We start from the raw sequence: 26,192 nt of genomic DNA, 5'->3' as shown, positions 1-26,192 counted from the left end.
AAAACCACATCAGCAAGCCAAAATTATTTTCACCCAACCTGCTTCTCAGAGATGTTGCTAATGAATATTATTTTTAGGTCAAGATGAGGCTCATGCCAGAAACAGAAAAATCTACACAGACTTAGCCAAGCTTCTTTAATTTAACCTCTCTCCCAAACAATAAAACTGTAATATAATGGGAGCCCTGGCCAGCACTAAGACCCAACACCACACTCAGTCCCAGTTCTATTGTGCAGTGAAGACTGTTTTCCTTACTGATGAGCTCAGTCTGCCATGAATTACATTTTCATGGGGGATAAATACACACTTAAACAAGATTAAACACAAATGTTCTTTAGTGGTGTCTAAAATAATATGAATGTTTTTTAGAACAGCAATAAACACACTTCATGATGCAAATAATTACACCCTGCAGCCTTTATGTAACAATAAGTGGCCGAATTCTCTACTCAGCTACATCCCTGTAAACCCAGAGTAACTACACTGAATCAACATCTCTCTCTGTGGATTCTGGATATTCTGAAGTGTTACCTAAGCCTGAATTTGCCCCAGTTTCTCTCTAGGGTTTTGGAGACATCAGACATGCATGTCTGGAAATCCACATGGTGGTCATGGAGGCATTTCCACCTCTTTTTTCCCTTTTGCCCCCATAATGAAGTCAGAATCTGGCTGTGTATTCCTTGTGCATCGGATATCACTTCTGTAACTGTGTACTCAGAAAGTAAAGAAGAAAGCTCAACTGAGATCCAGCAAGAGAAAGGGAAAAAAATAAGACTTCACAAAAATTCATGAGGAGTAAAGGCAATACTTGTGTGTGATGGGAAACAAAGATCAGTATCTTGGGGATTAAAAAGAACCACCTCAGCTGATTTTCCTTTGGATGGGAAGGATTTGGTCATGTTCTGAATTCTTGGTGAAAAGTTAATTTTATCTTGGGTTTCCCATGCAATTGTAATTTTCACGCAGAGATTTTTAAGATGGGTCTGTTAGGCTTTAATGGCCCCTGAAATTAACCTGGAAAGGCAAACATGCCCACATTGGACTGCTTGAAAAAGCAGTTATTACCTTGAAAATAACAGCAACAACGATGTATTCAGCTGTTAAAGGCTCTTCGCGATTTACATGAGCACGGAACTCATGACACAACATGGAACCAGCATTTTTACTCCCGCCTTGCCCCCGACTGCCAAGTTTGTGTGTTGGAAGCAGGCACTCTGCTCTTACCAGGACTTGTGAGGGCTCCCAGAGCACCAGTCGTTGTGGAGAGAGGGTTTGCATTGGTGGTGGTAGCTGAGGTCTGGGCGGCGGCTGCTGCGGCTGCTAAAGTTGCCAAATTCTGTAATTGTAAAGCGTTCATGCCTGTGTGGGGAAGCAAGAGGGTTAATTAAAACAGGTAATCATCATCACCATCATCATAATCATCAAAAAGTGCTGTTTTCAATGGTCATGGAGCTTGGGGTGTACCTGGCCAATAAACTCGATTCTTTTCATTCCCAAAACATCTATAATCTCAAACCACATCTCAGAGTTCCTGAGGAATATTTCTCATCTCTCTACCTTGGAGTTGAGAGAATGCACCTAAGACACCAGCCTGTACTTGAGGAAAATTAAACCTGGTTTGTGCCTCTTCTAAGGGAAGTGTAGAATTAAAAGTCATTTAAACTCTGCATGAAGCCCAGGCACAATATTATTTCCTGACACAACAGGGGATATAAAGAAGATAACTAGCATTTAAAACACATTCAGGACAGGGTCATATAATTGGGATTAATAAAGTTTGTTTCCCATGTTTCCCAGTTTGAATGCCGAGAAACTTGTCTGATTTTTTTCTGAATGTTAGTTTGCCTACAAGAGATATTATTTCTCCCTGCACACTTTGTATTTCAAATGGAGGAGCTTAACAACAACCTGGAAATAATGAAAACAAAAAAGGAGAATTTAAATACAATACTTGGGAAGTATGTTTAAGAAGAAAAAAAATGCAATGAAGGAGAGGTACTTTCTAGGAATTCAGAACTCCTGCAATAATGGAGAGTGATACTACTTTCAAACACAAGTACTGCAGACTCAGGTTAGTACAATCAATAATCTCCATAAAGATGGATTCTCACTGTCACAGCATTAGGGATTGTGAAATGAACCTTGATATAAACATCTATTTCTGAATAAAGCCCCAAATTTAAATACAGCATATTCCAACAGGCAGGTCAGGCCTCAGGTGAGCACCTAATTTGACTGAGGTTCTAATGTCGATGTCTCAAATTCAGTTCAAATGTTGGAGTTTCTGACACAGTTGCAATGGTGGGAATTAAGATTTTAGTTGATCCAATATACACCAATTCACAGTCTGGAACTGGAACAGGACACTTGGAGAAATTACATGACCAAACTTCTTTAAGGTTTCTTTTGGAGGCTAAAGACCATCTTAAAAGATAAGGCTTTTCTCAAACATTATTAATTCAAACTATTTTGCAAGACACAGTTTCACATGTATGCAAACAATACTTTTTAAAAATTTTTTTTAAATTATTCATCTGACTTACTGGCTTGCCTTGGGTGTAAGTTTTTTTTTTTTTCCCCACCAAAGAATTATCTTGCATTGATAATAAGACTGCAGACTATTTCAAACAAGATTTTGGGGATGGAAAAGATGAGGACCCAAATCTTTTCAAACAAAGCAGTCAGTAACCTTCAAAATGAGATATGGAATTCATTTTCATCCTGGATTGATATTGGTCCTAAATTATAATTTAGCTTCCTATTTCCTAAGGAGAATAAGTAATCAGCAAAGCATATCCAGCAAACACTGCTGATCTTCACTGAGGCTGTGTTTTCGTGCCATCCTGCAACAAGGATTTGGGAAAGCAGTGGGTTGTTCTCCTCCAGAGGAATGGCTTTCTATCACCCACTGTTTAGTTATTCATCAAAAGGATCAGTCATAACCAGCTTATATTTCTTCTGTGGGAAGGTTCCTTTGGACTTTTAAATGGTATACATGGTAGGATTAAATAATTGTGATGAAAACAGAATTATTCCAGTGGACAGCCTAGGCCAGACAAGGCCATCATGCAACAGAGCAAACAACTGCTGTCTCTGCACTCATGAGTCACCCTTTGCTCCTCTGTGGATGCCAAACAAATACCATCACTGCCTCGTTCCACAAAAACTTTTTTTTTCTAAATAAGAACAGGAGGAACCCATCAATTTGGCAAATGAGTTTCAATGCCCAAAGAAGATGAATGAACAAGATCTTGGTGGTGATGAAGTTGTCTCCTCACCCAATTTGCTTTACTGTAGCAGTGACTGTAAGACACTGGCCACAAAACAACCTGCAGGTGTTACAGGGTTTCTGCAGGAGAAAAACCTGCTGGCTGTTGTCACACCTGAGTGAGAGAAGGACAGCAAAGACCCCTACTGAGCTGAGCACCCAAATGTGGGTGTCAGCAAGGGCTCATGGCACACACTGTCACCCAGCGAGCTCTAGAGCCCGCTTTGTCAACAGTTTTATCACTTAATATGCATCTTCTTTAGGATCGATCCTCTGTCTGCTCAAACATCTGAAAAATAAGTCCTGTCATCACTGTTTCACATTCCCCAGGCATTTTACCATCTCTGCTCCCTCTTTATTGGTTTCTCCCATCAACTTGTCAGGAGTGTCAACATCCCATTTGCTTGGACAAATTTAGAGGAGGGAAACCAAATGTTCTGAAGTCCCAGATCCCAAAAGTGCTTTGCTTTCAAATGGGGAATTTTGGTTCAATTGAACCTCAGCTAAGGTACAGTTCTGCATTTCTGTGGGATGAATCTGCTCTCTCAGTCTCTCCCCTTTCACACACACTCCTCACACATTTCACATCCTACAGTTTTTTTTTTCCAAAACAGTCCCAAATCCCGCAACAGAGCTGGACAGCAAATGAGTAGATGGATTTTATTTGAAAGTGCTGCTCACTCAGCAAATGCACCTCTCTCTGAAGAAATGCAAATTGCTTAACTCTGAGGAACAGCCTTATAGGCAGAGCTGCACATGAAAAATTATTATCTTCCTGTAGAGGAAAAAAAACCCTTCTGGGTAAGGAATAACTCTTGATCTTCATGATGGAGACAATGTTGGGAATTAAAGGGAAATGATTAAAAAACCCAGATTCACAATACAGTTTGATTCCGTTTTTAATAACATGTATTTACCAATGTGCTATCAGCTTGGCAAATACTCAAGATCGCAAAGAAATTCAACTTTCATTTTGTTATTTGGCAGATTAAAAAAACAATTAAATTATGTACAAAACAGATGCACAGTATGCCTTGCTTGAAACTTAAGACTTTTAAAAAAATTATTTATAAGGATAGGGGCATGAAAATTTAATTTAATGTTCACCTTAGGTAATTTTGTGTCTTATTGTTCACAGCAATTACCATAAATCTACATATCAATAAGCGAGAACAGATGTCAGTTGTTACAAGTGCTTGCCAATCAGGCCTGTTAAAAAGTGACAGATGGATGGTGATAGAACATTCTCATAAGGCCTATTAGCACATTCACAGGAAATTTTTGTAGTGCTGCACAGTCACAGATGCAGTTCTGTGAAAACACGGGAAAATTTGAGAGCACGAGATTTACATTTTACAACTTCTTGTGCTGCCTCTGACACAAACTTTCATACAATGAAGTAATTTGCCTCGTTTCAGTCACTGCAGCTTTTCTCCTGTGATAACTGTAAATTTGAAATTATTGGGTATTTGTAGGGGAGGGAACGGAGTCACAAGCAGTTCCTCAAGACTTCTTAGGCCTCATCAGCTCTTGGGTTTCTAAAACCATAATAAAATCACATTAGAAAATAGCTGAGATTTGCTTACTGCACAAATTCCAAAAAAAGGAAGGCACCAGCTACATTGAGTGGCACAGTATGCATGGAGAGTTTGAAAGTCAGTGGTGATTATCAGAACCAAATCTGATTGCTCACAAGCAGTTCCCACTGACTTGACTTCCTTTGCTTCGGAAACTTTATCCTTCTCAATTATTAGGATTTATTCCACCTGAATTAAATCCTGGCTGCAGCTTAAAAAAATGTGGATTAAGGTAAAATTTATCATCTTCAGGCTAAAAAGCAACTATTTGCTAACACTGACATCAGCCATTTTGGATGCTGATGGTAAAATGTATATAAAGGTGTGGAGGGTGAGGCTATTCCAGCAATATTGTAAGAATTAAAATAGACAGGAGATCTAAGTGCCACCTCCATCAAACCATATATATTCTGTGGCTGCTTTTAGAAAAGCTGCTTATCTGAAAAGTGCTTGAGGTAGCCTGACCAATTACTTTTTGATTGAGCAAAGCCCTTAAAACAACTTTTAAGTCCACAATTGATTCTGCCCTGTATTTTAACAGTATGTGCTTAAATCTGACCACAGGTTCACAGAATCATAGAATGGTTTGAATTGGAAGGGACCTTAAAGATCATCTAATTCAAACACTCCTAGAGCCATTTGTTGACTTATGTAGGATTGCAGCCCATTTTCATGTTATACAGGCTCCAAACACATTCTGGCAAGAAGGGTGGTTTTCTCCATTAAAAGTTCTTCAGTCCTAGTGGGAAGGATTCATCTGATCTAACTTTGTCCAAAAAAAAGTTACTCACTCAGGCTATTGCTATAGTCAAAGAAAAGAGAGGGGGTAATGAAATAATCTGATACTAAAAGAGAATCATAGAACCATTGACTCATAAAATATTTGGGTTGGACGAGACCATGAAGACCATCTAGTTCCACCCTCCCTGCTATGGGCAGGGCCACTTCCCATTAGTCCAGGTTGCTCCAAGCCCAAAGCCCTCCCAAGGGAGATCTTTCACTAGACCAGGTTGCTCCAAGCCCTGTCCCACCTGGCCTTGAACACTTCCAGGGATGGGGCATTCACAGCTCTCTGGGCAACCTGTGCCTCATCTCCCTCACAGTGAAGAATTTCTTCCTAATATATGGAGTATTTTCCTAATATCCATAAAATAGATTAACCCCAGCCTTGGTAGGATGAATCATTGCCTGGGAGTGACTCCCTCTTCACTGACATTGCAGGGAGATGGGATGCCTACATTGCAAACTACTGAGGCTCAGTTGGATGAATTCCATCCACAGACTGGCTAAGGCAACAAAAATCCCCCTCACCCTCCATTTGCTGGTTGTGGAAAACCCACACAGAGCTACAGATATTGTGCCCAGACTTGGCCAAACTTGCACATCGTGCACTTTTACCACCTGAATAAGCACATCTCCTGACTGCTGAGCACTGCTTTTTCCTCTCAAGGTGCCTCTCCTTTTCCTCTGAGAAGGAGCACTGTGTGGATTGTGAACAGGCTCACTTGCTGCAAACTCTGTCTCTCCAAAAATGCTAAACAGAGTTGTTTAATTTATTAGTTAAAAGAAGAAGAAAAAAAAAAAAAAGCTAATTTTATGTGTTAAAATAACTAGGACTTTCAGTGGAATTAGTGTTACAAAAGCTGAATGTTTTTGGTCCCTGAGGTCAACATTTTGAAAACTCCTAGTTATCTTTAAGAAACAGCTATCTCCCTTGAGCTGGAAACAGTTTCTCAGTGACCTTTACTTTTAATATGATATCCCTAAAGAGGTCATAGCAGGAGAAATCCTCCTTCTGTGTGGCTTTGCTGGAACGAAGCCATGGAATAGTCAGAGGATATAAAGGATCCTTTGGCCAATGCAGAAGTGTAGAGCTTCTGTGCAGATGGTCCTGGCTTCCAACTGGTCCCTCCAGATCCACTGAGCCAATCCAACAATTAGAGGAAAATATTCAGAAAGCAGAACCTCACAGACTTTCTCTCACCCATCTGCTCGTACAGACTCTGCAACAGGAGGAAATCTGGCTTGGGTAGTGGAAGAAGGGTGGAATGGATGGAGCAGGGCTCAGAAAGGGCCAGAAGTTCAACCCAAAATGCAACCAAACTATGAGAGAACTTGGACAGCACTGGAGAAAATATATACATTGGAAAAATATAGAAAGTCCCAGCTGCAAAGGGCTTAGGGACCTGAAAGAAAAAGAAAACTCCATGGTTTCCCCTCCTGTATAACTCCAGAAAGCAAAATACACTGTCTATTCAATGAAATTAAGAGAAGCCCTTTGTTTTTTTTATGAGTACTGTACATTTTTTTATGTCTTGAATGGTCACACATACAAAAATATTGCTGTATGAACCAATATTTGTTCCTGCCAAAACATTTGACATTATTGGATTGTAGAAAATTTTCCTAGACTGTGCATTGTTTAAATATTGAAAACATTGAAATATTTTCTACAATCACCCTAGCAATAGTAAACTTCCTTTTACACTATCTGTATTGTAATTTCCAAGCTCTTAAACAGGCAGGTTGGTTTGAATAACTGCAGCTTTTAGGACCTGCTCCAGTGCCAGCCAAATTCAATTCAAACATTCAAGCAACATCAATCTCCTTTGAACTAAGCTTCCCATGCAATTTGTATGTATTTGAAGGAGGAATTTTTGCTTGCTTGAAAGGTTGCTAGTATTTAATGTAGCTTACATTGTCTTTTAAAGTAAGACAATCAAACCACATAATGTAATTCATCTATATTATTAGCCCTCCCCAAAGACAAAATGCAGGCTAGGCACTGAGGCTGGAGAGGAAACACATGAGAGGAAAAACATGGGAGGAAACACTGCCTTTAAATTAGCATTAGGATTAGAAGTTATCAGAGAAGGGGAGGAAAAATGAGGAAGTGCTCTCTATGAAATACACTCATAAGGATGCATGTCCTTGCATGTTTTATACAGGACAATGGAGCAGACTTTGGCAAGGTAGAATTAGTGCCTGTAATCAAGAGCAGGGGATTACTGTAATACCAAAGGCACCACTGCCAGCTCTCCCAACTTTATTGCCAGTCTCAAAATATTACATTGTTTTCTTTGGCTTGATTAATGAACTAGAATGATTTCATGAAAATCTCGTTTTTCTATAGAAACGAGATAAAACTAAAGTGCAGAATTAGGCATGGAACCTTAAAGCTTGGAAAGCTAAATTGCAAGCTACAGCTTTTTGTCTCTCAAATTTCAGGGTCTCAAATTTTCGTTAAACCAGTTTTGTGATTTGCTTGGACTTCTCACAATGCTGTATGTACAGCAGGGTCAGTTGGCTGCTGCAGCAAGAACAGTGCTCACTTTTACACTTGATGCTGAGTGATTAATACCTGTATGTTAGAGAATTCTTGAGAAAAATCCCCATTTTTCTTTGGACTATATTCCCAGCTTGCAAAAAACCACGCAAACTCCAATACTCTTCAATCACAAACACCTAAAAATCCCACTCCCTTCACCAAAATCAAAGAACCACACTGATTTTTCAATGTAAGAACTTCTTTAACCAGTCTGAGGCATGGTATTAGGGGAAGGGAATTTAAAACTGCACACTGAAGAGCAGTGTCTTTGCTCTGCTAGCAAAGAAAATTGCTTTGATTTAAGAAATAATATACTGAGCATAGCAAATAACTCTTCACATGTGCAGTGGGGTGTGTGCTGTGCCACTTCTGCTCTGTGCAGAGACAGCATAAGCTTTAGCAGCACAAATAAACACTTGCAGATCCAAAGGGCCCTAATTTTGTACAAGGAGGTAGCTGTTTCAGAAGTCCTAATGTAGCAAACCGTGACTTCATCAAGATTTAAGCACAAAAGAGATGTTAGAGCCCTGACATGGAGGTAAGGGTGGAATTTCAATGGCTCATGTGGCTTTTGATCAAAGTTTTAGTGTCTGAATTACGTGGTAAGCACACCCATCGACTTCAAGGATAAAAGTTGCACCCCTCAAACACAAAGTTCAAAGAACTTGAAAGCTGCAGTGATGGATCTTCTTTAGCACCTCACTCAGTTGTGTCTGGATTTTATTCCTCACTTTGAAATGTTATATTAATAGGCAAACTACATGCAATATGGAATTACATATTACATTCTTTTTTTGTGAAATGAACCTGTACAGCTTAAGTTAAAAAACTCTAGGCCTTCACAAATGTTCAAAGATAGCTTCAGCTGGTAATGCAAGCTCTTGCTGCAGGCACAGGAGTACTTTCTATTCCTTTCACGAAACATAATATACAAATTGTTAATACCAGATGCACTGCATGACATGGTACTGCCTGATTTCCAAGGAGAGGACATGAACTCTCAGTTCTAACAATGAAATAGTGCTTAGTCTTTGGCATTTTCATGTAGAGATGCAGCTTGGAGAACAATTTTGTATCACTAATTTTACCTTGAACATAAAGATTTACGAGTCACATGTTTTGGGGAAAGGAGTAAACTTCAAGCTGTTTTGATAACATGAATATAAGATATAAAATACATTTTTTTCCAAGAGAGGCAGTCAGTCATCAAATTATCCCATAGATGAGTGCATTAGCAATCTAATTTGCAGTTGAAAAAAGCATATCCCTCGAGTAACAATGATGTGCCACTATGATTTCTTAAGATGACTTTCTTTCAGTCTCAAGACCATATGATTTTCAGAGAATAAATCACATCCTGGATTGAAAGCTCATCCTGGAAATACTTGACTAAAATCCTTAGTTTCAACAGTTCTTGAAAACAAAGCTGAATCTACACTAACAGTGAGAAATAGGCAACAAAAACTTCTAAGGTGCACATAAAGCAATGGATATCACATTATTTTTCCTCAGTGTCCCAATTCTTTCATTTCTGTAGACCTAACCAAATATGAAACATTAAAACATAATCTTTGAGCTCAAAACCACTTCCAAAATTCCCAAGTATAAAACTGTTGCTGAACTGCTCTGTTCTGTTTATCATATTAAGACATATTATTTTGATGGAAAAAAACCACTAAATTGCAAGAGTAACATAATAGAACCAGCAAGCACTGCCAGCAGGTCTGAGGAAGAGAGAATAATTCAGAGATATTGTCATCTGTAGGCCAATTTATATTGTCAGACAGCAGGTTCACATTATTCTCTGATGCCACTGCAATAATGGCATAATATAACGATTGAGCAAAGAATACCTGTGGGGTATAGCTATACAGTGTGGTATATATATACTTGTTAAAGTATTTCAGGTTTCCTTCAAAGCAGAACCAGAAGCAGCAAAAGATCAGGATTAAAAAAAGAATGAGAAATGGGGCTCATAAAGACTTCTGAATATTTTAGCCCTTGTTTTGTGATAATGAAGCAAGCGTAATGCTGTATTTCATTGATTCAGCGGGCTCATGATTAAAATAAACTAATGTAGCAATTTAGGGGTTTTGTGATTCTTTCTTTTTTTTTTTTCCCTGTAACAAGGAAAAAAAAAAAGCTTTTTAACAGTTCCTCACGGCAGGCATAATGTGCATCTGTGCTCTGATTTACTGCACATGCTGCCTTCTCTAGCATCATGTTAAGTTAGGATATCAGCATGGTAGGTCACACAGTGGGAATGACCTTTTGCTAATCACTACACATCAGTTACTACGGGCACACAGCTCATTACTAAGAAACCCTCCAACTAGCTGGCTTTCAAATCCGCTCACACTTTGATTCTTTTTTCCCCTTTTCTTTCTTTCTTTTTTTTTCCTCCAGACTGAAGATTATACTTTTACATAAAACCTCTGTTGTGTAATTTTGCCAACTAGGGTTCCAAAGTCAAAAAGGCACCCAGTTAATTTTCTGTGATTATAAAAGGAGCCTGAAAATTCATACTGAAGGTAGGCCTGTAATCTTGGGTTTCATTAAAAAGGTCAGAACATTTTTCCTCACCACATATTATTAAAATGTTTGAGGGCTGCCATTAATTTGATTTTTCAGGACACAGAAATCTCACTGGAAATTAGAATGTAATCCTGCTGTTGCTTTCCTGACACTTTTCATAGGGCAGGATACGGCTGCAGGGACTAAGAGCTCTCCTGCAATTTACAATTGGTTACTTTGGCCAAATGGCAGGTGACTAATGCAAGACAAACTGTTTGCACAACCTGGGAGCACTGGGTTTAATTTCAGTTCTGAAAGAGGGGTGAAAGTGTTTCTATTGACGCTGAACCGTGAGCTGTCCCCTGCCAATACATCTGCCACATTTAATACACAACACGCCCCCCACCCCCTGACAATGTGATTATTAGAGGTACAGAATTCAATAGCTTGAGAACACAAAACATAGCAGGAGCAAAATGAAAGGGTTTTTAACTCACCGGCCATTTGCTGAATGCCGCTGAAGGCACCCAAGTTACTGGAGGAAGTTGCTTGCTGCAGGAGCTGCAAATGAACAACACAGCACAGCAATCTATCTGACAGTAATGTAACAAATGAAGATAAAACTAAAATGAGCTATCATTTCGCATTTGGAATATTTCTGCTTTCCTTTACATTTATATAGTCTCTTGCTTCTGTCTGCTGTTGGAATGAACATCCCTAGAGTCAATGCTGTAAATCCATATTAATGTCTAATCTCTATTAAGAAACACAGAGACACAAGGGAAACTCAATAACATGGCTGCTTTAAAACAATTAATCAATTTATTCTTTTTAACAACCAGGTGTTAAATCTATTTAAACCAACATAGTGTGACTAATTACAACCCTCTGTAGTCTAGTAGTTACCATAACTCATCTCTGTCAATCATGGTCCATTCTTCCCCACCCCTGTGAATTCAGTTTTTTCTTTATTATCTGTATGAATCAAGCACACAGATATTCATTAGACTGGGATTTGTATATATAGCAATTTAGCCTATCTTAGCATTAATTAGCCAACCTCAGTACTAATATATATTTTTAATTGCCGGGTAAATTGCTGTTTATATCACTGTATCAAAACATTGTATGCACACAAATGATGTATTTATATATACACAATACATATATACGGGCACATCAATTTCATAGAATCATAGAATGGTTTGGTTTGGAAGGCACCTCAAAATTCCTCCACTTCCAACTGTCCTGTCCCAGGCAGGGACACCTTCTACTAGATCAGGTCACTCAGAGCCCCATCCAGCTTGGCCTTGAACACCTCCAGGGTTGGGGCAGCCTCAGCTTCTCAGGATAACCTGTGCCACTCTCTCACCACCCTCACAGGCAAGAATTTCTTCTGAGTATCTTATCTAACTAAACCTGCCCTCTCTCAGTTTAAAATCATTACCCCTTGTCCCATCACTAAATGCCCCTGTGAAAAGGCCCTCTCTAGCTTTGTTGGAGGCCCCCTTCAGGCATGGAAAACTCAAAGGTCCCAGAGGCTTCTCTTCTCCAGGCTGAACAGCCCCAACTCTTCCAGCCCTCTCTCCACAGCAGAAGTGCTTCAACCCTCTGACCATCTTTGTGGCCTCCTCTGGACCTGCTCCAGCAGGCCTGTGTCTTTCCTGTATGGGGGCTCCAGAGCTGGATGCAGCACTGCAGGTGGGGTCTCACCAGAGTGGAACAGAGGGACAGAACCCCCTTCCCTGACCTGCTGCCCACAGTGCTGGGGATGCAGCCCAGGACGTGTCTGGCTTTCTGGGCTGGAAGTGCACATCGACAAGTCATGTTAAGCTTCCCATCCACCAACACTTCCAAGTTCTCCTCAGGCCTGCTCTTGATCCATGCTTTTGTGCTTGGCATTGCCCTGATCCAGGGACAGGACCTTGTACTTGGCCTTGTACTTGGTGAGGTTATGTTTGTCTCACTTGGAACCATGAGGAACCCCCAAGTTATCCAAAAGCTCCTCAAACAGACCTCCCAGCTCCAAAGGCACAAAAGGCAGAGGCTCCCTTTCAGCTGTGATGAAGGGGAGCCTCTCTTGGCCATCCAGCACCAAAGATATATGGCTGTGGATTCCAGATTTTCCAGCAGGGACAGCAGCTACCACCTGTTTCTCATCTTACAAATGGACTAAGGAAAAGGCCATTTTAAATTTATGGCTTTTCCTGGCCACATTCACTTTCTGTGTGAGGGGATATGAACCATGCATGTTTAGCATTGGCAGCATTGTGCATTATAGCAAAAGCCATTTCCAAATGAAAATATGGAAATTTGATGATTGAACCACAACATTCTAGTTTAGAGGCTGTACCATATGGATATGGCCTCTACAGAGTTCAGCTGCCTATCTGTCCTCCCCTAAGGAAGAATTTTAATTTTATTCCAGCTACAAAAACCAGACTCTAGCATTCAAAACCCCCTATAAACTAATGGAATAAAATTTTATTTACAATGGAGTGTTGGAACTAGGTGATCTTTAAGGTCCTTTCCAACTCAAACCTTTCTATGAATCTGTGAATTGTTTTGCAGATAAACACACCCAGAAGAAAACTCACTGTGTATCCTGGACAATTTAGCAATTTACTGCAGGGAGTTTAGTAGAACTGATTTACCATGGTCCTAAAATAAATAGAGCATAATACAGCCACCACCTCTGAAGTGAACTTACAGCTAGATATTGTGGTGTGAGTCCTCCAAGACCTGTGAGGTTTCCCCAAGTGGCAGTATTGAGCTGTTGCATCTGCTGAGCCAACTGCTGCTGCAAACGCCGCTGCTCCTTGTCCTTTTGGGTGTCAGCAAACTTCACCACGATTGGCGAAGAGCAGCCCTGTGGTTGGACAGATTGGGAAAGACAGAAGGGTTAAATCACACCAGGCCACCCTCACCTCGTGAGCTCAGCCATGTCCTGTAGGGCCTCTGGCACTGGCACAGCCAGATTGTTCACCCTCTCTTTGTCACCTGGCACAGCCAGATTGTTCACCCTCTCTTTGTCACTGGTAAGGACTAAGATTTTTCAGGTTCTTATGAAAAGAGGCTATGGAGAAATTATTGATTCCCCAGGTCTTTTTATAAAGCACCTTTCCTCAGGCTCTCTTTTCCTTCCAGCTATCAAAACTGCTGCCAGAGACAGCAAAGTGTACCAGTCCTCTTTAATTAAGCTTCACAGCTGATGAGATGGACGCGATGCTTTGTCTGCAGTCTGTTTCCGAGGCAGCGCCAAAGGGAGAGGTGTCCAACCTCCGTGCTGCCAGGGACCACACAGCCAACCACGGTCTGGCTGTGCCATCAGGCTCAGTGCAGCTGGTGTGTGCACCCTAAAGAGACTGGGAGCAGCAGATTTACCTCAGCACCCATTTACATCAGCGAGGCACTGTTCACAGCAAGGAGCCCTGGTCAATTCACCCACCTGCGGTCCGCGCCCGGGCACGCTTTGTACCAAGCACCCTTGAGATGTGAACAAAGGGCAGGATGCAGACCAAAAGGGACTAGTTCTGGTGATAGCAGCCCATTCCTGATTGACACCACTTCTTCTATTGCTTCTATCAGCCTCTTGTTACATGGTATGGCAAGGCTGTAAGATGCCTTAGGAAATAGGGAAGCTGTAAGAAAGAGCTAGAGGTCTGGTCTGCAGCCTATTCCTCACCCATGGCTGAGGGACCCTTGGGAAGAAGTTGGAGGTCACAGACCAAATGGACTTTTGAGGTAAACTGGAATTTCCCTTGGACTTCGAATTGGGCTTTCCTGGGCAAAGACACTGAGGCAATGAGATGGGATTATGAAAGATGTCTCTGTTGATTTCTCTCTGTTTTTTTCCCTGCTAAGAAATGTTTCATATTTTAACCTTTCAAGTCTTAATTTTTCTCAGATCAAGAAAGCAAGCTATATACTGCAATGATTCAGTTCTTCAAATTAATTCAAGCATTTTATGAGTCTGTCAATCCATTTCATACTGCTTTTCAACTTCAGAGCATCCAATGAATAACTTCCCTTGCCATGCTTTGTTATACTAATTTCTTGTCTAACTTCAATGCGAACACAATGGCAGGAGTGATAAGTGACTCAAGTCCAAGAAACACTGCAGTGCTTGAGCCAAAGTGTGTAGTGAGGGATACAGAGCAGGGTTCTACTTCACCTACTCTTCCCATGGCTGCTCTCACAACACTGTGAACATCCTCAGAAAAGTTCCTGTGCTCAGTTAGTTACAAAAAGCAGCCATGTACCTTTTCTCTGAAAAACCTCACACCAGGAAAAGTGATAAAAATATTCCCAATCATCAGATAAAATAATGAAATAAACTGCAGCAATAATAATAATAATAATAATAATAATAATAATAATAATAATAATAATAATAATAATAATAATAATAATAATAATAATAATAATAATAATAATAATAATAATAATAATAATCTTCCATCAACACTGTTCCTTTAGAATTATCTTAGAAAATCATTGCTTGTGGTTTATTATTCCACCTCCAATTCCTTTCCTGTGTGTTTCATTGTAAAAATGCCTTTTAGTGTTTCAGTGAAGAAGAAAGGAGATCCATAACACTCCAGCAATCAAATAAAGATTATGAAGGAGTTGGCTTGTTACACAATTACCTCTCTCTAGTGATTTTTATACTAATATTAAAAATAAGATCATTTAGGAAAAAAGAAGAAAGAAAAAGGAGCCAGCGGGTAGAGGATGTGAGAGAGATTTTTCTGGTTTAGCTAATAAAAAAAAAAAGCAAGCTGTTTCTATCTTATATGAGCTACAAATAACATTATTGGTAACACTGGGCTAAGAACAACTGGAATGTACTGCCTTCTGCCTGGATGTACAGGAGAATCAAGTATATTTCCAAAGAAATAGAAATGAGTATCAAAGGAAGAAATATTATATGGTTATTTCGGTTTTCAGTTTGGTCGTTCAGCATTCAACACTACAGCTGACATATTTATGAATGCTTAAATGTCAGTAAATTGTATAAAAACAATATCTCTGCAATTTATGAATCTATAATTCATTTTTTCACTGTCTGCTCTATATTTCATCACTTCATCATTTTCAAGAAAGCAAACGTTCTGAAGACTGAGATTATATCTAGCAAGTGGCTCTATATGAGAAAAGGATTGTTATTGTTGTATCAAATTTACTCCATGATAACAAATTAGTGTCTTCTACTGGTGCTGCATTTGAATGACTTAAACAAACAAACAAACAAAAAAATTCCACAGAAAAGAAATAGAAGAGCACTTTAAAGCAGCAATTATATTTTAAAAATCAGTTGATTTAACCAGGTCAGTAAGTCAGGTGGAAAGAACAGTAAGAGAATGCATTATTCTATGAGACGTGTTTATCTGGACTTAACAACCCCATTGTTCTTTCTTAGCCCTCTTTGAAAATTCATTTTGGTCAATGATGCATGCTAAAGAACTGAAAATAATAAAAGAGGGGAAAAATCTGTAGTAATTGGGTTGAAATGCAATTGTGTACTACGTATCTTCCCCTAAGCCCACTTTTATTTGCAAAATAACATGAAACCAAAGTGTCCAAGATGACTGTTTCAGGCTGAGGTTTGACGTGTAACACCAGTCAACCCACTTTAACTTTCCACTAGAAGAGTATTGGCAAAAGTGAGAATATTTTTTTCCCTGCCTACGGGGTGATTCTTGCTTTATGCACTTCTATTCCCTAGCTTGAGGGGAAGCTTCCAGCACAAACACAAGGTGCATCTCCCTTCCTCATTCAATGGCTTCACATTTCCATGCCATTCAGTGCCATTTTCTTCCCAACAGCTGGTGCTGCCTTCACATTTTTCTGTGGTCAGGTTGAGTCCCTCCTCCACGGAGAGGGAGCTTCTTTCCAAGAAGGGACTCAGCCTAAGCTCAACTGATGCAAAGACCCAGATGCTCAAAGGGCAAACTATCTGCAATTGCCTTGCCAATTTGGGGATCTCATTGATGATGGCTCTAAAGGTGTTGAGAGGGATTTTGATCCAAGAGTAACTATTCTACAGAACTAATCTCATTAAGAGTATCCTGCAAAAATGCAGCCTCTTTTGGAGTGCTGCATACAACAAGAGGAGTGGGAGAATTTGTCTGGGAGGTGTTATGTCTTTATTTTATCATCTTCAAAAGTAGAGCTGTGTAAAATTCATTTTGCTAGATGGAAAAATGCATTAAAACACATGGAAAATATAGGTAAAACACAATATTACCAATAAACATTTCTTTTTTACTTGGAATCAAACCCAGCAAACATATAGATCTGAATTAATGGAGCAGTGCACGGCAGACAAATTACTACAGGTATTATTGCAGAGACTCAAAGTGGCAGTTTTTTCACAGTATACTATCAGACTGCATAGACTGTGTAAAAGCAGCTTTCTAGTAAAGATAATTTCATTTGTTCTCATCTCATTGGCAGATTCTCAACTAAAACTGTATACCCAGGGTCTAAAAATGCATTGCACTGAAAAGAAAACACATTGATTATAAAAGAAGCTCAACCAAATTCAAACGTGATGTTTGGAAAGACAACAGCTTTGCAATGCTGATATCATTACTTGTACTATACAGGAAACAGTTAGTGACATTTTCATGCACTGGCTTGGGTTTTATCTTCTCCTCCTCCTTGTCCTCTGTCCACCCTCCCACCCCTGGTGTCCCCCCTTGGCTCGTTACACAAAGCAGCTCAACGACATGACGCAATAATGATTGTTTAGCACCCAGCATGCTTTGGGAGACTAGAGCATTGCAAAGGAAAATCACTGAGAGAAATAAAAAATAAAAAAAAATAAATTGAAAGGTCCTGGTGGAAAAAGAAATAAAAAAAAAAAAAAAAAAAAAAGAAACAAGTGCACATAACATCAATGCCACCTCTGAGAAAAATCATCACTACACGAAGATACAGTATACATAATACAGTATAACATGCACTCTCCAATGATAAGCTAGAAGATCCAGAGTAAGTAAAGATTTCATACTTGTGCGGTTTTTTGTGCAAAATTCTGAAAGACCATGACAAAAATCACAGACTGAAAAAAGTTTTGAGATTGCCAGACAAGCTGTGGCATTCAATAACCACTCCAGTGACCAGATCGTTAGCCAGCAGCTGAAGTTTCACTGAGTGAACTGGTTTAAAGTTTTGAGCTGCTCATCACGATAAAATACGAGGCCATAGAGGCAGTTTGGAAGGGAATAAAGAGTGTTGCTTGTGAGGGGCCAGCCACGATGGTGCTCTGCAGGAAGTGCCACACTCCGATATGCTCTGTCATCATTAGCATTTTTATTGGCTACATGAAGGAGGCAAAATAATATTAACTTAAAAAGAGATTCTATTTGCAGAAAAACACATGCACTAGTAACTCAGTGTGGCCATGTTAAATCTCTTGAGCTTTTTCTCAGAGCAGTGCAAACCGCAACACTTAGAAATCTATTTAAAAGAAGCTAAGATTTTTCTTAGGGGGAACGTGTGTTAAAAATAGAGGTAATTTACTCATCAGAGATACTCTGAGTATAACTGAGGAGTGGTATTCACAGCTTTTATATTTTCTGCTGAATGCCACTGAAAATAGGATTGAGAGCCGTGTTTGGATACCACACAGCAGCCTCATTGTGCTCTTTTACGTGATTGATAAAAATAAAGCTTCACAAAGACAGGTAGAGTGAGCTGGTAAAAAATTTGAATCTGTGATTGTCATGTGTCTGATCTGATCCAGGAGAGCATGGCTTTACCATTCGCAATCATTTGCACAAAGAAAACAAAGAAAGGGCAAATGATACAGTACTGTACCTCCATGGTCTGAGACTGGTGCATGGCTTTGATTGCATTCTGTGCCATTGCCCTTGTAGAAAATGTGACAAACGCACAGCCTGTGGGAACAAGGGGACAGGGAGCAGGAAAGACAAAAAACAACAAGACAAAAGGGTTGGACGCTTGTTAAACCAACACAGTCTACGAGAACGGCCACAAGACGACACTGTTCTCAGTAGTACATAAAAATAAACAACTTCTCTAGTTTATTTATTGACAGTGCTGACTTGCTAATCTGACCATAGATGAAAGAAAAAAAATTAGGTGGAGATGGGTGACAAGAAGGGTTTTTATTTAATTTTTTGTTTGCTTTGTTTTGTCTTTTCTTTTTTAAAATTTGTTTGTTTGTTCTGTTTTGTTACTGTTTTTGTTCTTTAGCCACAGGGTTTGAAATAAATAAGGCTTTTATGTAGCCTTTGGATTGCATAGTTAAATCTATTCAGACCATGCATTAACAATTGCTTGCTCTGGCTTTTGTGTAGGTAAACTGTGGATAGTGAATAAATGTCGGCATCACTGACAGCTGAACTGAGAATTTAATAAAGGGGTCTATAACATCACAAATTACTGTGATGCACCCAGAAGTATCATACAAATAAGAATGAGAAAAACACCACTGTGTATCCTGTGACTATTTGTGCAAACACTCAGACAAATTCAGTAATGTAAGTGGAATCTCAACATTTAAGAAAATAACATTTTAAAAATAAAAATCCTTATGGTATTTGTTTCTCTGAGTACTAGGTACAAGTATAATTCTTTGATCCATGAAAGCTACTGCCAGCTTGAACAATTCTGAAGCTATGTGCATGAATAACTGGAAAAATCACTCTTTTTTTCACCTCTTCAGCCTTTAAAATCATAATGAAAAGCCAGTAGGCTAATGCCTGGGCTATTTTTCCACCCTTTTACTATTGTCAGCCATACCTACACTGGGCATGGTGCAGGTCAACGTTTTCAGTGCATGACTCACTGCCCTTTTGGCTTATAAAAACATTGCCTCCTGAGATTTACATTTTATTCTTCATGCACCCTTGGGCATCTTAAAGAAAAAGACTGTGAAATTAATGCAGATTCAGGCTGATTTTGTAATAATACCATGGCACACTAAAAGCTTAGCTAAAGCAACACAGACTTATTTCACTTGTGATCTCTAATGACTTTAAAAGTGCATTGATTTTCAGCTCCCTTAGCCTTGCACAGTTTGAACTTAGGTTTCAGAGAATAATTTAGTGTTCCACTCAATTTCCTCAAAACATTATTATTATTACTACTTAAAAGATTTCCAAATGAAGCAGATCTAAGCACTGAGAGGCTAAAGCATATTGTCATTTTAGAGCTAATGCATGAAAGCTACATTCTGGCATCAAAAATACAATATTGTTGCCCCTGTGGCCAATGGGCAAAATAAACCATTTTGCAATCCAGCAAGCAACAGATTGTTTAGGTTATGCAAATCAATTTGAGGCATAGAATACCTTTTCTTTTTAGCTCTGTGTGTACCTGGTAAGATTATCAAGTCAAGACTGTATTCACATTTTAATCAAACAACAGTAAGAGAAAGCAATGCCTGATCATTACCCAAAAGCACTACATCTAGTCATGAAAATAAAGTCAATGCATTTTTGCATCATGCGGTATTTGTTTTCTCTTTAATGTAAAGGCCCTTGATTCAAAAGAACCTAAACTGGCTTATGTAGCTCTGACTGATAGATGAGCACCATAAAATCAGAAATCAAAATTCTTTTACCCAAACTTCACCACAGCATTGTGACCTTCTGTATTTCTTAGGTAACAAAACAGCTGATGATGTCTCACTACTCTTTAGCCACACTACATAATGCTATACTAGTCTTGTTCAGCAACATATTTCTGTCAAAGAATATGATGTAACAAACCAGCTTTCTGTACAGCAATCTAGACAAAATGTGCAGTAGAAGAGTAAATAATATACAGTACTTCTCCTAGATTCCATTTTGCTGCTGTGCACTAAAATTAAAGAGGCCCAAATTTACCATCAGTCTCAAAGTAATCTCTCTTAATACCATTTCTGTTATTAGCATTATTCATTTCTTGTCTTGCAAATTCAGTGGGGGATGAGCACAAATGGAGATATACTGGAGGGCAGGCAAGGAACCCCATGCAGAGCCTTGAATAATATTGTTGATAATGGTCAAGAAACTGCTTCAGTCACTTTGGTTCTCACTATCCAGGAGTGTGTACTATAGTGACAATTACTGAATGGAGGTTTCAAATGCATGAGAAGCATGTAAAATGTCAACAAAAATCAGTAAGACACAGTTTATGCATTTATCACAATTTCTCCCCAGCAGTTCTGCTGTAAGTAACTTACTGAGAGATGTTGCAATTAGCAGGTCTCAAAAGAAATGTGAATTAGCAGAGAAATAAAGCTGCATTCCTCTCAAGATAAAGCAGACTGCCCCTTCCCTCCCCTGAGCTTTCTCTCTTTAACCACAGGGCTCAGCTGTTGGGTACTTTCAGTGCCCAACACCACTGCAAAGTCTTCCTCCTCACTCCTCAGCCCAAAACCATTTGCATGGGTCTCGTTGCCTTTGTCACGGAGCAAAAAGAGCTTTGTAGCAGATCTCTGTACCAATTTGAAAGAAACTTGTTCTTTGGGCAAGGGGAATGCCTGATGAATGAGGTTATGCAGCTTGAATATGAGCATTTGGAAGCAGCATTCCACAGAGAGGATGGGGCTGCATTTTAATTAGGGTTTGCCAGCCAGAGGCTACAAGGTTAAGTCCCCTTGTTATCTCCATTCAGCAGGCCATTTCCCACCAATAGACAGTGGCCATTTCCACAGTAAATTTCCAATTTACCTCAATAACATGGCAAAAATTCAGTACACAATGTTGTTTCTGAATTATTTGAAAACCCAAACTTTAAGAGGTTGCCATCAAGTGCCCCAATTAACCATTTGTTAATTTAACCATCCAGACATTACTACGTGTATTCACATTCAAGGGTTATTTTTCAGCTACCAAGCCTGGACACTCACACACACAACATTTATATATTTATTGTGTGTGCATATATATTTTATTGTGCGTGGAATATGAGATCATATCTATTTTATTATGTGTGAACTATGGACTCCTTTCCTTCATGACCAGACTGCCACACTGGATGGGAGCTTAGTCTATGTCATAGGATTTGGTCTATTTAACTCAATCACTTTGCATTTATATTTTAGGTGTTCAGAAAAAGCTGTTCTGAAATGCTTGTATTTGCTGCCATGGTCAATGGCAGGACCTTGATTATCCTCTGTGGGGCACATATGCACTGGAGGAAGATAGTTTAGTTGGGCACCTAGAATTTAATCAGAAGTAATTCAAGGACACTGGATTTCATTTCTTTATGTTTCTGAAGGGTTGGGAAAAGCCTTTCCAGCACTCTCTCACTCACTGTGTCACACGGGTGCAGGTGGTCTGTTGGGAACACACTGCCAGCTTCAGGACCGTAAATCACAATTAGAAGAGGACAGGACTAATCAGATTTCATGCCTTGTGGTGCAAGGAAACAAGAAAGATTTCCATGGCCTCTTACCTCACCCTATGAAACATGGCATTGATTGGCATGCCATGGAGCGAGGTCTTCCCAACCCACAGCTACGAGCAAACTATTTCTGTTCTACCCCACCGAGTCCTGATATCCAATCATTCCCTTCTTACTGGAGCTGTGGAATCTCTGGGAGGGGAAATATGGAGAGGGGGATGTTTCTATAGCTAATGGCTTGAAATAACTTCAGTTTGTACACCCAGCTACCTAGCTACACCAAAAAATAGATAGTTTTGTAAAAACAGCCAGCCTACAAGACACCTCGCACTTATTTATCAGCTCTGGTTTCAAAATGTCAGGAATCACTGACAGAAGGAAAGAGGAGGGAGAGAGAAGATCTAAGAATTTTAGCTGCTTCTTCAAGGCTGCCTTCTCACCCCCTAGAGCAGATTAATGAGTTACTGGGGAAAGGCTGCTGGAAGTAATTTCCTTCTGCAGGCAGAATTGGAGTAAGGCACCCAGCCCTGGCATGGGAGAAATTTTATCACATCTGCCATGTTGGCTGAGAGAACATCTAAACTCACAGGGAGAACATCTAAACTTACTCCTTACCCCTCTCCCACCACAAACTGAATGAGAATTCTGAAAAAGCAGTCAAATGTGATAGATCTCCGCCTTGATCCTGGCCATCCCAAACCTAGGGCTTGCTGCTGGAGTGACTGAATATTTGAAATATTTAAAAAAGCTCAGCTCTGCCTCATTTCAGCTCCTGCTGCATGTGATTCTTCTCATCTCAGGTTTTTCTAGAAGTGTTGAGAAACATTCAGTCAGGAGTTCTTGCACAGCCTAATACAACATCAACTCCTGACTGAGAAATGAAGGAGAACATTTTTATCTATGGAAGCTTCAGGTAAGGTTCACACCTACACAAGAAACCTCCCTTGTGAAACCACTGTGCTCTACCAGAGGATTTAAAGTGAAGCCAAAGGGAGATGCAAAATGCAGAGACATTGTTTGGAAGTCTAAAACCAGAGTTTTGACACAGAAGGAGACCCAAGAGATTTCCAAAGCCACCCAAGCAAGCGTAATGCTCAGAGCGCTGGCTGCGCAGCTGGTGCTGTAATGGTTGCACCACAGCTTCCCGGGACACTGTAAACAGGTTTTTCTTCAATTTCTGTAAAGAAACAAAAGTGAAAAGCTGCCAAATACTCCTGCAAGGAGTAGTTGGGATCCTCTGAGATGAAAGCTTCTATTTAAAGAAAAGATAAAGCTTGAATAAAAAGCTATGGAAATTGAAGTGTGATAAAAATAAGCTCTAGTTGGGTTAAAATGTTTCTAGCTAAGATTGCAAAGTAGACTTTTCCTTTTCCTTTCCTGCGCTAATACAGCGCAGTCTGAAGGAAAGAGCATCCTGGAAAACAGCCTTCTAATGAAGATATCACACAAAAATCTGTCTTGGTGGCTAAAAAACATTTAATCTACAAAATAAATTGTACATCAAATTGTTTACTGTAGGGATATCTGGTTGTTAAGTATTACCTAAGACACACAATGACAGGTCTGAGACCAAGTGCAACAATTCAGTCTAAAGAAAATAACTTGAAAAAGCCACAGTGAAGCTCTTCAGTTTATGCATATCAGGCACATAAAGGTAACAAGAGGCACATCCTGTAACTGTCTCAGCTCTTCAGCTCTACTGATTTGACTACTGACTGGATGACAGGTTGTAGATTTTAAATTTCCTGAAGTTCATGGTTCCCTCGGAGCATTTCTAATTGGACATTCAATTACCCACCCTCAAAGCACAGACTTCAGGAGTGGAATTTACACAAAGCCAGAATTAAATGGGTACCAAAGACCATGCTCTCTAACTGTGCCTCGATGATCTTCTTGTTGGAATAGAGCCTCTTGCAAATTATTTCATTTCAGGATTGCCTCTTGGGAGGGATTGCTGCAAAACTGCAGTAATGGAAATCTGAGATGTAGCCACTGGCCAAAGGCCAACAGAGACATTGGTCAGTTGGATGTGTTGCTTCCCTCCCAGCTGCAAAAGAGTTTCAGCAAGGGAAAACAAAATTAAATGTGCCATAATGATTGGAAAAAATGAAAATGTTACCACATTGCAGCAAAAGGCATAAGGCACGGACGTGCTTCTGAAGAGCTATTGAAAACACAGCACTTCCATGTCCTTGCTTCCCATCACTTACTGATACACTATTCAGAAAGTAACCCTTAATCTAGGGTGTTGCCACACCTGGCACTTCATATTACTTTGGCTCAGAAAGGAGCAGTAAATATACAGAGGAAAGAAAACCCCAGCATAAAAGTCCCTCACCTATCCTTCCCTGCAATTAATTGTGATGCAAATACTAATTTTCTTTTACTAATTCATCCAGAAAACCCTTGAATCTGAAAGTTCTGAATGGATTTTCAAGAAATTAAATTGCCTCACCATGGTGTATCTCGCTATTCCATTTCTAACCTGCTCTTAAAGCAAAGAAAGAATGAAAAAAACAATCCTTGTAATCAATGTCTGCAGAAATGTTTGCTTGTCCCATGTGCCTGGCGATGTTTTGTTAAAAAATCATGCAATTAGGAGCCTAGAAGATGTAGAAAAATGCATTTTGAGCTTTCTCACAATTTTCATGGTATATCCAACTCTCTCTACATGTTATTAGCAGGTTTTTTCAGTGCATGCTACTAACCCAGTTGACTTCTTTCTGGTATCTGATATATAAATCTGCACTTAGCAATACAGCAGAATAATTTGTTATGTGGTGCTCCTGTGATAAGGATAAGAGGATTTTTTTTATCATCATTACAGATGGTAATAATTCCTAGAGTGATACAGAGATATTGATCCACTGATCTGAAAAAAGCATTTTACAAAGGCAGAGGAGCATCAGTACCCTTATTTTAAACAACAGGATAACAGAGATGATGAGTGACCAACTCACCTATGGTCAATGCAGCACATCAGTGGCACAGCTACACAGCTACAAATCAAACTTGGGGATTTCTGGCTATTTTTGCACACTCCAGCTCTCATTGCCTGGCTGTCTGTGTTGGCATCTGTGGTCATGTAGACATTACACAGTGCTGGGAGTCAGTAGGTCTGAAAGTTTCCTTAAGCCGTTTACAATGAGTGATTTAAAATCTTAATCATCTGAGGCAGTTTCACTTCTACTTTTTCATGATAATGAAGCTTAGCACATGATATCACAATCATGAATTTTTGTGAAGCATATTTAGCTCTTCAGAAAAAGTGCTGGATTAAACAACCCTGCAGGCTGAATCCTTCTCTCTGAATAATGAATATTGTGCAGGAAGTGGCAAGCTTCTTTAGATATCCCATGAACCCTGCTCAAGAGGCAGCCAGCCTACATGGCTGTTGGGTCCCTGGGTTCTTTATCTCTACAGCCAACAGGGTATTTTTAGTTTTTAATACCTTTCACAGCTAGGAATTACTCGCTGCCAGCCAGCTAATTTCACAGGGACTATCCCAGAGCCTTTGCAAGGCAATGCCCTATGGTTGCTGACTATTCTTGTGGCTGATTGAAATATAGCAAGTTACAGGTATAAACAATGGTTATTTATTTCTTAACAATGGGGGAAAACATGACTCAGCCAATAAGAAAGTCTCAGTTTCTTTAAAATACACTGCTGCACCACTGGAGCTCTGTGTCAATACTTTAGCCTCATTTTAGAGCTGACTTTCAAACAGCTGACAATAGGAATTTGGAGTGGAAAAAGTGACAGTCCATTATGAGTAGTGACAGCAATGAGTGTGACTTTAATATTAAAGTTCTGTCAACTCTTGGTTAGGAACTACAATAGAAACAATGAGCTCCATCTCTCTCCCCTTCTCCCTTTATCTCAGCACTTATATCACACTCATCACAAAGTGTTACATTTTCCCTTGATGCCACAGGATGGGATTTCTCCTTTCTACTGGAGCCCATGTGGTACAATGCAACCCTAAATCCTGCCTGTGAGTGAAAAGCAGACTGTTACCCTCCCAGTGGTAAAGTTGCTGATGTAGTGTAGATGGGCTAAAATAAAAGTCAACCAAAACCTTTTTAGTCTTTACTAAAGAAAAAAAATCCAAACCCAAACCCAGTCCAAACCAAAACTG

The 26,192-nt window shown here is 39.6% G+C and overlaps 1 protein-coding gene across 13 annotated transcripts in view; it reads right to left on the bottom strand.

The window, feature by feature from the left end:
• Positions 1-26,192, bottom strand: part of CELF2 (CUGBP Elav-like family member 2) — a 550,999-nt gene that overhangs the window by 38,197 nt on the left and 486,610 nt on the right. For 12 of the 13 annotated variants that reach the window (XM_063153712.1, XM_063153708.1, XM_063153706.1 and 9 more), the window contains 4 exons: positions 18,515-18,594; positions 13,398-13,556; positions 11,185-11,248; positions 1,225-1,359 (listed from right to left, as the gene is read on the bottom strand). In XM_063153712.1, coding sequence (XP_063009782.1) covers positions 1,225-1,359; positions 11,185-11,248; positions 13,398-13,556; positions 18,515-18,594 — 438 coding nt within the window. The remainder of the gene's footprint in view (positions 1-1,224; positions 1,360-11,184; positions 11,249-13,397; positions 13,557-18,514; positions 18,595-26,192) is intronic. The other variant, XM_063153716.1, reaches the window with a different exon arrangement.

Source organism: Melospiza melodia, chromosome 4 (assembly GCF_035770615.1).
Source record: "Melospiza melodia melodia isolate bMelMel2 chromosome 4, bMelMel2.pri, whole genome shotgun sequence".
NCBI classification, from domain to species: domain Eukaryota; kingdom Metazoa; phylum Chordata; class Aves; order Passeriformes; family Passerellidae; genus Melospiza; species Melospiza melodia.
This window is presented reverse-complemented; position numbering and strand designations above follow the sequence as displayed.